Source organism: Silurus meridionalis, chromosome 11, assembly GCF_014805685.1.
Source record: "Silurus meridionalis isolate SWU-2019-XX chromosome 11, ASM1480568v1, whole genome shotgun sequence".
Taxonomy (NCBI): Eukaryota; Metazoa; Chordata; class Actinopteri; order Siluriformes; family Siluridae; genus Silurus; species Silurus meridionalis.
Window position 1 is genome coordinate 12,131,116 of NC_060894.1, and position 14,547 is coordinate 12,145,662.

General features: G+C 37.3%; 1 protein-coding gene across 2 annotated transcripts in view; it reads right to left on the reverse strand.

Moving 5' to 3' along the window:
* The window catches only part of ints2 (integrator complex subunit 2), a 33,412-nt gene that overhangs the window by 1,375 nt on the left and 17,490 nt on the right, over positions 1–14,547 (reverse strand). For both annotated transcript variants that reach the window (XM_046860689.1, XM_046860690.1), the window contains exons 12-25: positions 13,878–13,946; positions 13,492–13,626; positions 8,272–8,448; positions 8,024–8,129; positions 7,596–7,700; positions 7,287–7,451; positions 6,360–6,561; positions 5,947–6,072; positions 5,563–5,764; positions 5,354–5,429; positions 2,055–2,296; positions 748–855; positions 434–539; positions 135–311 (exon numbers count right to left, since the gene is read on the reverse strand). In XM_046860689.1, the coding sequence (XP_046716645.1) occupies positions 135–311; positions 434–539; positions 748–855; positions 2,055–2,296; positions 5,354–5,429; positions 5,563–5,764; positions 5,947–6,072; positions 6,360–6,561; positions 7,287–7,451; positions 7,596–7,700; positions 8,024–8,129; positions 8,272–8,448; positions 13,492–13,626; positions 13,878–13,946 (1,996 nt within the window). The remainder of the gene's footprint in view (positions 1–134; positions 312–433; positions 540–747; positions 856–2,054; positions 2,297–5,353; positions 5,430–5,562; positions 5,765–5,946; positions 6,073–6,359; positions 6,562–7,286; positions 7,452–7,595; positions 7,701–8,023; positions 8,130–8,271; positions 8,449–13,491; positions 13,627–13,877; positions 13,947–14,547) is intronic.

Genomic DNA, 14,547 nt, shown 5'->3' on the forward strand with positions numbered 1-14,547 from the left:
ATTAAATATATAAATTCCTTGTGTCATGTTTTAAAAACTGCACTAACACAAATACACAAATACTTAGTTACTTACATTTAAACAGGAAAATAATTAAAATAATAATTAAAAAAAGGCATTTTTTAAAAACTTACTGGCAATAAATGGGTCGATGTCCCTGGTTTTAGCTGCAACATCAGCAGCACACACTTGGCCCAGTTGCACTAGCAGGGATGCTACATCATCATAGAGTGGAGGAAAAGCCAAGCAAATGGACACCAAACATGGTAAGGTGGGCATGAAGAAAGCAAAGCGCTTGGCACGTGTAAGGACTGGGTACAGGAAAAAAAATAAACAGAGGTATAAAGAGCTATACATTTAATAACTGTTGCAATTCTGAGCAAATAATATCATAACAAAAACAACTGAAAGGAAACAACAAATGTCTGCTTACTTGTGAGCAGAGTACCCATCACGCTGATAGCCAGGCGGGCCACAGTGAGGGATTTAGGCAGAGCATACTGTGTGCAAAGGTGGGACAGAAGCTGAATTGCGAAGATCTGAGAGGAAAAAAGTGTGCATAACTATCAGGAGACAGGATACAAAGCCTTTCATTTTAAATAATGCCAGATTTAAGCCTTAGCTATTCATATACTACCTACAATATGCATTATTTCTCATTATTTAGGGGCAAAAATTTCATTTTATGTAAACACAGATAAAAGGCTGAGCAAATACACAGAAAAAGGAATAGATGTGACAGTCTACCTGTTTCTCAAGCTGAGGCTGTGCCAAAAGCTCTGGTATAAAGTCCAAACAGATGTGCATGGAAGGAATGCCAGCTACAGCCAGCTGAAGTAGAGCCTGAGGATAACCCTGCAATATACAATTAAATACAATCAGCTGTGACTGGAATTAAGAACTAGGTCTATTTTTATTTTAAACACACCAAGGCCTTTCATTTATCATCCTCTAATGATCAGCAATAAGGCCTATTTTTATTTTAATCACAGTCCACCAACAAAGTGTAATAAGCCACCTTCTCGCTAAACCATAGACAAAATGTGGCAAAAAGCTATAAATAAATTCTAAACCAATTATTGTTTCAGATTGTAAAATGAAATAAATTTCATTACTATTTCAATAAAGATTTCAAGCTGAAAAACCTGCATACGTTTAATTTAAATATACTGTGGTAGACAGCTAAGATAACCTTGTAAATGTTAAGATTTTTATGTTAATGACTGTGTATGATAGTCATAGGAGTTATAGGACAGGAAATGATACAAATTAAGGTACACAGAGTACACATATGAGTACATACATTATAAGGACAAAAGGTGTTGGGACACTTCTGTTCCAAGCACACATGGATCTTCTCTTAACTGATACCAGAAAGTTGGAGGCACACAGTTTCATACAATGTCTTTGATGCAGCAGCATAAAATTTTCCATTCACTTGAACTAGAGACCCAAAACTGTTCCAGCATGCCCCTTTGCACAAAGGAAGCTTCATGATATAGTTTACATGGGTTTGATTAGGAGGTCCTGCTATTGAGCTCTCACCTCAATTCTACTGCACACCTTTAAGATGAAATGGAACACTGAAGCCACACCAGGCCCCCCTGACCCTGACTAATGCCCTTATGACTGAATGAGCACACGTCTCCATTACCACATTCCAAAATCTAGCAAAACATATTCCTAGAAGAGTCGAGGTTATTACTGCAGCAAATTGGGAGTAAATGTGGAATGAGAGGTTCAAAAAGCACATACGATAATTATGGTCAGGGCTTTTCACAAATTTTTGTCAATAAAGTTTTTGTTACCCAACACAAATCTTAATACCTGACATGTCAGCTGTGCTTCTGTGCTACAAATAAAATGTTTTATTGTCTTTATTTTGTCTGATTATTCAAAACCTACAATACACTTGATTTTACGTATTTTATAAGCTGCAAAAAAGTTACCTTTTTAGCTACTGATTCACACAACCTTAATTCACAAAACCATAGTCAAAATCAGAAGTTATTATCCGTTTTTGTGTAAAACAAGATGTTTCTTGGAGTCATTACCTGAAAGTGCACTAGTTTGGCAATGTTGGGATCCGCAATAAACATCTGGTGCAGCAAAGAGCAAATGAGGCACTGTACTTCCCTGGTGTCACTGAGTAATCCCCCCTCGGCCCCCTCTTTAGCCTCCATTGGTTGGCCTTCAGGCTTTTGTGGCCAACTAGGTGCCCTCAGGGCTCTTGCTATTCCCTTCTGCCTTTCAGAAAAAGCTGAAGCAGAGTGAACATTCTTTGGCAAAAGGGAACCTAAAGAGTAGACAAAGTGAAAGTGTTTTATTGTTTATAAACAGGTACACACTTCATATTAGACATACCTACTGCATGTGCACACACAATATACTCATATACATCTTAACATGTTTGTATGGGCAACTCGCCTTACACACCATTTATCAGGTAAATGTGCAATAGTGCAAGTTTGATACATCAAATGCCCAATATTATGAATAATGTTACGAATGTGTTAAGGATAAACCACCACCCAGAGAAACATTTAGTCAGCAGTAGTTTATAACTACAAGCCATTGTCCATTTTTATGTATTATCACACTCAGGGTCAAACATGGGCAAATTATATATATAAAAAAAAAAAAAAGCTTAAAATTTGTCATAAAGCTGGACTGCAGTCATTAACCAACAAGTTAGTTTGTGAACTACTAACTAACCATGAAGATGGCAGCAGTAAAAAAAAGCTTAAGACAAAATAAGTCAAACTCTAAGAACATTGGAATTCCACTGACATAATTCTGTCTTGCCAACATCTGTTTATTTGAATTGGTTTCATCATATTCATATTTAGAACCAAGATGTTTACTGAAATGTCTTGAAATTCTTATTACTACCTTGATGTATCAAAAGATTAAATTTTAACTTGTTTTTAATAGGGCTGCAACTAATGATTATATTGATAATCGATTAACCATACTATAAACAACCCAAATTCACATATGCTGGGTTGTTTCTGTAAAAAAATAAAAAGTATGCAAGGTGTAAATTGAGTATATAATTTTTTTTTTCTTTTTACACAATTAACATAAATACACAGTATTGTGTTTATTTAATAACTGCAAGTTGACAAGCATGCTTTTTATATATAAAATAATTAAATTATTTTATATTTTATATATATATATATATATATATATATATATATATATATATATATATATATATATATATACACACACACACACACACACACACACACACACACACACACACACACACACACAGTACAGACCAAAAGTTTGGACACACCTTCTCATTCAAAGAGTTTTCTTTGTTTTCATGACTAGATAGATAGATAGACTAGTAGATTCACACTGAAGGCATCAAAACTATGAATTAACACATGTGGAATTATATATGGAATTATATACATAACAAAAAAGTGTGAAACAACTGAAAAATGTCATATTCTAGGTTCTTCAATGTAGCCACCTTTTGCTTTGATTACTGCTTTGCACACTCTTGGCATTCTCTTGATGAGCTTCAAGAGGTAGTCACCTGAAATGGTCTTCCAAAAGTCTTGAAGGAGTTCCCTGAGAGATGCTTAGCACTTGATGGCCCTTTTGCCTTCACTCTGCGGTCCAGCTCACCCCAAACCATCTCGATTGGGTTCAGGTCCGGTGACTGTGGAGGCCAGGTCATCTGGCGCAGCACCCCATCACTCTCCTTCTTGGTCAAATAGCCCTTACACAGCCTGGAGGTGTGTTTGGGGTCATTGTCCTGTTAAAAAATAAATGATGGTCCAACTAAACGCAAACCGGATGGAATAGCATGCCGCTGCAAGATGCTGTGGTAGCCATGCTGGTTCAGTATGCCTTTTTTGAATAAATCCCCAACAGTGTCACCAGCAAAGCACCCCCACACCATTACACCTCCTCCTCCATGCTTCACGGTGGAAACAGGCATGTAGAGTCCATTCGTTCACCTTTTCTGCGTTGCACAAAGACACGGTAGTTGGAACCAAAGATCTCAAATTTGGACTCATCAGACCAAAGCACAGATTTCCACTGGTCTAATGTCCATTCCTTGTGTTCTTTAGCCCAAACAAGTCTCTTTTGCTTGTTGCCTTTCTATAGCAGTGGTTTCCTAGCAGATATTCTACCATGAAGGCCTGATTCACACAGTCTCCTCTTAACAGTTGTTGTAGAGATGTGTCTGCTGCTAGAACTCTGTGTGCCATTGACCTGGTCTCTAATCTGAGCTGCTGTTAACCTGCGATTTCTGAGGCTGGTGACTCGGATGAACTTATCCTCCGCAGCAGAGGTGACTCTTGGTCTTCCTTTCCTGGGGCGGTCCGCATGTGAGCCAGTTTCTTTGTAGCGCTTGATGGTTTTGTGACTGCACTTGGGGACACTTTCAAAGTTTTCCCAATTTTTCGGACTGACTGACCTTCATTTCTTAAAGTAATGATGGCCACTCGTTTTCTGTACTTAGCTGCTTTTTTCTTGCCATAATACAAATTCTAACAGTCTATTCAGTAGGACTATCAGCTGTGTATCCACCTGACTTCTGCACAACACAACTGATGGTCCCAACCCCATTTATAAGGCAAGAAATCACACTTATTAAACCTGACAGGGCACACCTGTGAAGTGAAAACCATTTCAGGTGACTACCTCTTGAAGCTCATCAAGAGAATGCCAAGAGTGTGCAAAGCAGTAATCTAAGCAAAAGGTGGCTACTTTGAAGAACCTACAATATGACATATTTTCAGTTGTTTCACACTTTTTTGTTATGTATATAATTCCACGTGTTAATTCATAGTTTTGATGCCTTCAGTGTGACTCTACAATTTTCATAGTCATGAAAATAAAGAAAACTCTTTGAATGAGAAGGTGTGTCCAAACTTTTGGTCTGTACTGTATATATACACATATACATACACACACAAATATACATACACACACACACACACACACACACACACACACGCACACAGTGGAACCCACTTATCTCGACCTCGGTTAACTTATTAAATATACAAAACAATTTTAACAGATGAAGGTTAAACAAAAACTGTATAATCCTCATTATGTGAAAACGGTAGAGTTTAATGAAGTGCTATTGTGTAATCTGTTCTGTCATGACTCGGGTTGCACAATCAGCTCGCTCGCGAAATATCGATGGAAATAATTAATTCGGTGCGAACAAACACTAAATCTATAAGCAGCAATTAACAGCAGCAGTAAACAATCACATTTTAGACACTGTTGGGGTTTTGAGCAAATGCTTATACATTTGTACACCAATGAATATATATACACTTTTTTTAATTATATTGCTGTCTATACATACCTCCTCTGCTTGCTTGTTTCTCCTCCTCATAGGAAGGCAGACACACCTCTAATAATATCTGCACTGCTGCACTGTCCTGCAGTTTTAAAACGAGTCAAAATATAAATTCAGATATGACATTTTCCTAAGTATACATTTAATTTTTATTTAAATATTAATACAATTAAAAAAAAAAAAACAGTTTGTTTTACTGCTTTTATGAGTATTACCTGTGCAGCCAGTAGAGCATTTTTTAACTCCTCCCTTGTGACCTCTGGTGTATCTGGCTGACCAGCAATCCCCAGGTTTGGTATACTTTGATTTTGCCTCTCAAATTCAGCAGTCTCCTTCAAATGGGAATTTAGGTAGGCCTTGGATGCCTTTAAATAGCCATTCAATATGTGCAAGGTTATATCCATTAGGGGAGGACATCTGCAAAGAAAATATGCATTCTTTATTCAATTTAAAAATGTCTGGGTCATGGCAAAACTGAAAGAAAAAAAAAGAGATGTGTGGAAAAAAGTTCTTAAGGGTGCATTTCTTTAAAAGCACCTGGATAGTATATAAATCATTAATTCATTATAAAGGTAATTTGAAAAGAAATGCTCTAATACCTTAACACTCTGGGGTCACAACGCAATACAATAAGAGGGTCCACTAACAGGTCATTTTGAGTGTAGCATTGCTTCCTGAGGTGCTTAACAGATGGCTGCAAAGCATTTACTGTCATCACCCACAGCCTGAGAGAAAAATAGAGAAAAAGAAAGGAGAAAAATGAGACTGTAAATACATTTAATTTTGTGAATATATGATTTTTTTCCAATTAGATTCATATAGAATAAATAGAACAAAATACATTTAGCAATTCAGTTCAGCATTTTCACCATTTTAGGTTCATAGGGAATAAAAGACCTTATTAGAGAGAGATTGAAGATATACAGATGTTAAAACACTGCAAATGGCATTTATGACAGGTATGTATGATATTTTATCACCACTACAATATTCCCTCATCCCCTTAAATCACCTTCGAGGCATTACTGTATTGAGTACCAGCCAGAGCTTATTAACAGTCTGCAGCACTCTGCGAGGAATGTTGTCTTCTAGCAGCAAGCCCATATTAGTGGTCAGGGCCTCTGCATAGGGGATCAGATCCCCTGCACTTAGCAGTGTCAAATACTCGAGGATCTGCAGCAGTATGTGTCCACTCCGTCTTATATTCTGAAAGGCTAAGACACAGCAAAAATCAGTCATAACAGTAACAGAAAACAGTTACAGATTACAAGATGCTATACTTTAATCCAATCCAAATTGCAAATGGAACTCAGTTGCAAAACAACCACCAAGTGCTACAACTCAAAATATAACTACCGGTATTTGTAATCCCAGTTGCATTAAGGCTGATTAAATCATAATGCAATTACTGTATTGATTGTTGTAATATAATAATCTCCCATATGGGAAAATGCACAAATTAACAAATTGTAACATTTAATATTTAGGTTTAATGTTTTAAATTCAGCTAATAAGAATAGCTTTTCAATTTTATTTACATGAAAAGAACGCTCATCTGCCTCATAAAATGTGCCAAATTAATATATATTAAAGAGATTATAAGGAAGAATGGTTCTGTCCGGTAAAAAATTGCCGGCTGAATTTTCTGGTACACTGGACATTCACAGAAAGTGTCAATGAAATATTTAAGATAAACTATTTATCTGTGACAAAAAAATATATGGTTTGAGAATGTTTAGTTCTAATACAAAAGCAAAACATATTCCCCCCAGTTCCAGTGGTTGGAACAATCTCTCCTTGTTTGTTTTCTTTGCTTTTTCTCTTTTCAAAACAACAAAATGTCTTCACATACAGCAAAACCTAAAGCATTTAATTTGATTTTTTCTTTTTGTTTGCAAACATACAAATTTCCCAGGCTGAAGATAAACGCATGGCTCACCCTTGTGCAACTGGGCATGTGAGTACTTGCATGCTGGGCTGGTGAGCAACATTTTTCGCATGAGGGGAACAGTGCCAGTCACCTCTTCTTCACACATCCAGTCTTCCACCATGCACAAATGAGGGTAGTTGGTGGCCAAGAGACGCAACAAAGCAGAGTGTAGTCCTGAGAAAGGAATGGTAAAAAACAATGATTTATTGCCTAAATTCATTATAAATTAGTTTTTTTTTTTAAGTAGAGAATAAGTCCAATCATTTATTTAACCTATTATGAACAACTTAGATGTACAACTGTAAATGCTCGTCTTACCCCCCAACTCTTGATGCAATCCCTGAGCCTGACAGATGAGGTATTTGATAGGGATCTGGTCCATAAGCGTAGCAGAGTAGGACTTTGGCTTTTTCTGCATCAGGACTGATGAAAATAATGGTTATTATTTGTCATCTAGATTAAGATAGAGTTGTGTGAAAAGAGAAAAGTATATCCTCTTTGAAATCTATGGTTTATGTATTGAACATGAAAAAGATCTGGTTTAAGCAGGTTAAAAAAAAAAATAGCAAATACCACATCAAAAGAACAATACAACATTACATCTTACATAGTGTGAATTTTTTTTTTTTTTTTTTTTAAATAAAGTCAAAAATAAGAAAAAGCTATGTGTGCAAAAAAACTAGGTACACCTTTACTACTTTCATAGGATGTAAGAGACTAAGTAGGAAAACCATTTATGTACAGACCAAGTGCTTTGCTGTTGGCCAATAGAGCCTCTTCATAAGATAGAATATAATATAGAATCAGCAGCTGGGTTGTAATGCTATACTGCTGTCCCTTTCCTGCAGCGCCCTGGTAAAAAAATAAGAGACAGCGAGAGCGAGGGGGTTTGTGAGTGTTTCATATATGAATGTTTGTATAAATTCCTCAACTTTGTACAAGTATTTATGTACATTGTAGTGCATTATGCCAACGTAAAAAAAACATGTCTCACCCCTGTCCGGCCCTCAAAAACATTAATAATCTCCTGCTCTGTGATTGGTTGGTTGGTAGCCTCTGGGTGGGCCTTAGAGGCAGGTGTGAGAATGGAAGTAATATAGACATCAATGAGAGGAAGCAGTTGAGTATGAAGAGGTGTGCTGGTCTCACACAGCTGCCTAAAGATCCAGTCCTAGAGAGTGAAAAGCATAAAGAGATGCTTTATAAACGAAACTAAATTATATCTATCGAAATTTTTGGAACTATTAAGTGCACCCATATATAAGCCGCACCCACTGAATTTGACAGATTTTTATTTTGAACATAAATAAGCCGAACCTGTCTATAAGCCACATACATTAAAACTAATGAACTTTACACAGACTTTAATGAAAGACAGTGTCTGTTACATGGCTTGTATCTAAACAGTAGCCTACCAAGAAAGTCATTGTTCACTGTCTTCCTCCTTCCTTTCACAACAATTTCTCTCGAGAGTTTATCTTTTCGCATCGTCGTGCGTTTAAAAATCACCATCGGTGAGGCTTTTCTCCCGATGCCGTGCAGCTCAGAACACGTGAAGTGTGTTTTTTTTCATGCCTGGTTGTTTTCAGCAAGACGAATGATTCGCATTTCCTTTTGACAGTCTGAGTGAGCGGCAGGTCAAACGTCAGAGGAACCTCATCCATATTTATGATGCGGTGCAGCCCGATTCAGTGGGAGCATGATTTAATATAAAGAGTTTCTTTGGTTCACCTGAACCCGTTCGTCAATTTCATTGGTCTAATGTTATGGGGATCAGTTTTTTGGCTTGAAGCTTGTGAAACAGGGAAAATCCATAAATTAGCCACTTCATTGTTTAAGGCGCGGGATTCAAAGCGTGGGAAAAAGGTAGCGGCATATAGTCCGGAAAATACGGTAAATTGATCTATAAGCAATTACAAAATTTAAGCTGCATAATCCCCATCCCCTGCTATGTTATAGAAATGTAAATTAATATATTGTTTCCTTGATGCTAGCACCACAACGTTTGACTGTAGGCAAGACAATATTTTTTGGTGCTCCTCCAAAGGGCATCACCACACATGCTGGACACCATCTGAGTCAAAGGAGTTTATGTCAGACCAGAGGGCTGGTTCCAGTAATTTATGCTCTTAGACAGGTTGTCTTCAGCAAAGTGTTTGCAGGCTTTTTTGTGAGCCAGCTTCAGAAGAGGCTTCCTTCTGGGACGATGACCGTGCAAACCGAATTTTTGCAGTGTGCGGCGTATAGTCTGAACACTGACAAGCGGACCTTCTGCAACCTCTAAAGCAATGCTGGCAGCACTCGTGCGTTTTTAAAGCAGCTTCTACACCTGACACACAACACGAGGACTCAACAACTTCAATCGACACTTGCGAGGTCTGTTCCAAGTGGAACCTGTCTTGGAAAACCTCTGTATGACTCTGGCCACTGTACTCAGTTTAAGGGTGTTACCGATCTTCTTATAGCTTGGGCCATGTTGGTGGAGAGTAACAATTTTAATTCTCTAATATTTACAGAGTTCTTTGCTATGAGGTGCCATGATGAACATCCAGTGGTCAGTATGAGAGAATTGTACTCGACGCACCAAATTTCAACTGCTCTAATACAAGATACACAAATTTGTATGGTCCTGTCAAGCAGACAAAAACATGAACATGATGAATAGGACGTGTGGTTTTGCATAGTTATATGACGTACAGCTGTTATCACTTAGGTTGTACTAAATTATCTTGCCAGAAATTTTTACAATAATGGCTGTAATTTTAGAAAACAATAAATCTCTACTGCTATACAAGCTTCAGTCTTGTTTCTATAGTATTGTTCCTTAAGAAGATATACTAAAATTGTTGCTGAAATGTAAGGGGTGCCCTCACTTTTGTGTGTGAGAGAGAGAGAGAGCGAGACAGAGATAAAGAGATGATCTGTGTAAAGCTGCTTTGAGACGTTCATTGTTAAAAGCCCTACACACACACACGCGTTGTTGTGGGGTCTTCTGTGACCTCTTGGATGAGTCGTCACTGTGTCCTTGGGGTAATTTTGGTCAGCCGGCCACTCCTGGGAAGGTTCTCCACTGTCCCATGTTTTTGCCATTTGTGAATAATGGCTCTCACTGTGGTTCGCTGGAGTCCCAAAGCTCTAGAAATGGCTTTATAACCTTTTCCAGAATGATAGATCTCAATTACTTTCTTTCTCATTTGTTTCTGAATTTCTTTGGATCTCGGCATGATCTCTAGCTTTTGAGGATCTTTTGGTCTACTTCACTTTGTCAGGCAGGTCCTATTTAAGAGATTTCTTGATTGTGAACCGGTGTGGCAGTAATCAGGCCTGGGTGTGGCGAGAGAAATTTAACTCAGGTGTGATAAACCACAGTTTATGTTAAGGGGGAAAAAAATTTTCACACAAGGCCATGTAGTTTTGGATTTTGTTTTCCCTCAATAATAAAAACCTTCATTTAAAAACATGTTGTTCATGTTGTGTTCACTTGTGTTATCTTTTACTAATATTTAAATCAGCTTGATGATCCGAAACATTAAAGTGTGACAAACATGCAAAACAATATGAAATCAGGAAGTGGGCAAACACTTTTTCACATCACTGTGTATATATCACACACACACTCACACACTCACACACTCACACACTCACACACTCACACACTCACACACAGAGTGGGGCAAAAAAGTATTTAGTCAGCCACCAATTGTGGAAGTTCTCCCACTTACAAAGATGAGAGAGGCCTGTAATTTTCATCATAGGTACACTTCAACCATGAGAAACAAAATGAGAAAAAAATTCCGAAAATCACATTGTCTGATTTTTTGGAGAATTTACTTGCAAATTATGGTGGAAAATAAGTATTTCGTCAATAACAAAAGTTTATCTGAATACTTTGTCATTGCCAACAAAGGGTATATAACAGATCAAATGTTTTCTGTAAGTCTACACAAGGTTTTTACACACTGTTGCTGATAGTTTGGCCCATTGCTCCATGCAGATCTCCTCTAGAGCAGTGATGTTTTGGTGCTGTCGCTGGGCAACACGGATTTTCAACTCCCTCCAAAGATTTTCTATGAGGTTGCGATATGGAGGACTGGCTAGGCCACTCCAGGACCTTAAAATGGTTCTTACGAAGCCACTCCTTCGTTGCCCGGGCGGTGTGTTTGGGATCATTGTCATGCTGAAAGACCCAGTCATGTTTCATCTTCAATGCCCTTGCTGATGGAAGGAGGTTTTTACTCAAAATCTCATTCTGGTCCCTTGGCAAAAAAAAAAACAAAAAAAAACAGCCCCAAAGCATGATGTTTCCACCCCCATGCTTCACAGTAGCTATGTTGTTCTTTGGATGCAACTCAGCATTCTTTTTCCTCCAAACACGACGTTTTTACCAAAAGTTTTTATTTTGGTTTCATCTGACCATATGACATTCTCCCAATCCTCTTCTGGATCATCCAAATGCTCTCTAGCAAACTTCAGACATGTACTTGGTACTGGCTTAAGCAGGGGACACGTCTGGCACTGCAGGATTTGAGTCCCTGGCGGCATAGTTTGTTACTGATGGTAGCCTTTGTTACTTTGGTCCCAGCTCTCTGCTGGTCATTCATTAGGTCCCCCATGTGGTTCTGGGGTCTTTGCTCACCGTTCTTTGTGATCATTTTGATCCCACGGTGTGTGATCTTGCGTGGAGCCCCAGATCGAGGAAGATTATCAGTGGTCTTGTATGTCTTTTATTTTCTAATAACTGCTCCCACAGTTGATTTCTTCACACCAAGCTGCTTACCTATTGCAGATTCAGTCTTCCCAGGCTGGTGCAGGTCTAAAACTTTGTTTCTGGTGTCCTTTGACAGCTCTTTGGTCTTGGCCATAGTGGAGTTTGGTGTCTGACTGTTTGAGGTTGTGGAGAGGCGTCTTTTATACTGATAACGAGTTCAAACAGGTGCCATTAATACAGGTAACAAGTGGAGGACAGAGAAACCTCTTAAAGAAGTTGTTACAGGTCTGTGAGAGCCAGATATCCTGCTTTTTTTTAAGGTGATTTGGTCACCATAATTTGCAAATATATTATTTAAAAATCAGACAATGATTTTTATTTTTTTAATTATAGGCCTCTCTCATCTTTTTAAGTGGGAACACTTGCACAATTGGTAAATGAATAAATACTTTTTGCCCCACTGTATACACACACACCTGTATGTTTTGTGTGTGTGTATATATATATATATATATATATATATATATATATATATATATATATATATATATATATATATATATACACACACACATGTATGTTTGTTTATATATATATAACACAGTGGGGCAAAAAAATATTTAGTCAGCCATATATATGTGTGTGTGTGTGCGTGTGTGTGTGTATATTTTATATATATAGACACCTTCTCATTCAAAGAATTTTCTTTTTTTTCATGACTATGAAAATTGTAGAGTCACACTGAAGGCATCAAGGGCTATTTGACCAAGAAGGAGAGTGATGGGGTGCTGCACCAGATGACCTGGCCTCCACAGTCACCGGACCTGAACCCAATCGAGATGGTTTAGGGGTGAGCTGGACCGCAGAGTGAAGGCAAAAGGGCCAACAAGTGGCAAGCATTTCTCAGGGAACTCCTTCAAGACTGTTGGAAGACCATTTCAGGTGACTACCTCTTGAAGCTCATCATGAGAATGCCAAGAGTGTGCAAAGCAGTAATCAAAGCAAAAGGTGGCTACTTTGAAGAACCTAGAATATGACATTTTTCAGTTGTTTCACACTTTTTTGTTATGTATATAATTCCATATATAATTCCACATGTGTTAATTCATAGTTTTGATGCCTTCAGTGTGAATCTACAATTTTCATAGTCATGAAAATAAAGAAAACTATTTGAATGAGAAGGTGTGTCCAAACTTTTGGTCTGTACTGTGTGTGTGTGTAATATGTTTTATATTTATATATATATTATATATATATATATATATATATATATATATATATATATATATATATATACACACACACACACACATACACACACACACACACACACACACACACACACACACACACACACACACACACACACACACACACACACACATATATACACGCCTGTGGGTGATAGATTTTTTTATGAATAAAAATGGCAGACAGACAGACAGACAGAGACAGTTGAACAGAAAAAATATAATTACATGTGTAGAGTAAAAACAACTTCTATACCTTGATGGAGACTTTGTGCTTAGTGAAGGCCCTGCTTTTGAGCAGCTGGTGAATACAGTGGATGGGTAAAAAGCCAGTTATATTGGCACTCAGGTTATTGGTGACAGCCACTCTCACTGCATGGGCAGTAACCACCTACAATATAATCCAAGTACTGTTATGGAATTCACAAGTTATGGAAAGCAAATATGATCAGCTCATGACAGCATGATATTGAATAATCCATAAAATTGTTATTGATACATATTATAAACAAAAAGGATAATGAAAACAATATCAATTAATGATGAGCTAAAAATTGATGGTAGTCATACTCTCAATAATTAGCAAACATGCTGGTGTAAAATTAAGAACCCCTATTTGAGAACTTCCTGTTTGTACTGTACCTGCTCAGTGAAGATCTCATGGGTAAAAATGGTCTTCATTTTGTTCAGAGAGCTGGGCTTAATGGCAATCTGGGAAATAACATTCAAGGAATACATTTTAAATTTGCCAAATATATATAAAAAAAAAAAAAAAGCACATTTGAGATGACAAATTCTAAAACTGCAATTAAGCAAGTATAGGATTAGTACTATGCATGTGAAGCCATCAATATAATACTTGTGGTTTAGAATAAATTTATTTTAGATGGTAAAATACTGTACATTTATTAGACACAGCCTCAAAAGAAAACTATAATACATGCAACACTCCCTGTTCCACCTAGAACAAGTCAGCAAGAAATGTAAACACTTTCTGGATGATCCCTTCTTTACAATTTACATCCACATATTTAAATTGATTGAAGAAATAAATGGGTAAACAGACGGAGAGATAGATAGATAGATTTATTCATTATAGTAATTCACTACAACTACCATTCAATCAACTACAGCAAATAGCAGGAAAACACAACAACCTTGCAGTCTTCTTCAAAATCTGAATAATTGTTATGACATTGATGTGCAAATTCATGGTGCCTAAGTGATCCCTGTGGGTGAAAAAGCCTGAAAAATTTCAATGCATATCATCTGTGTTCAGTTAAGTGCTTAAATGATCAAAAATTTTATTATT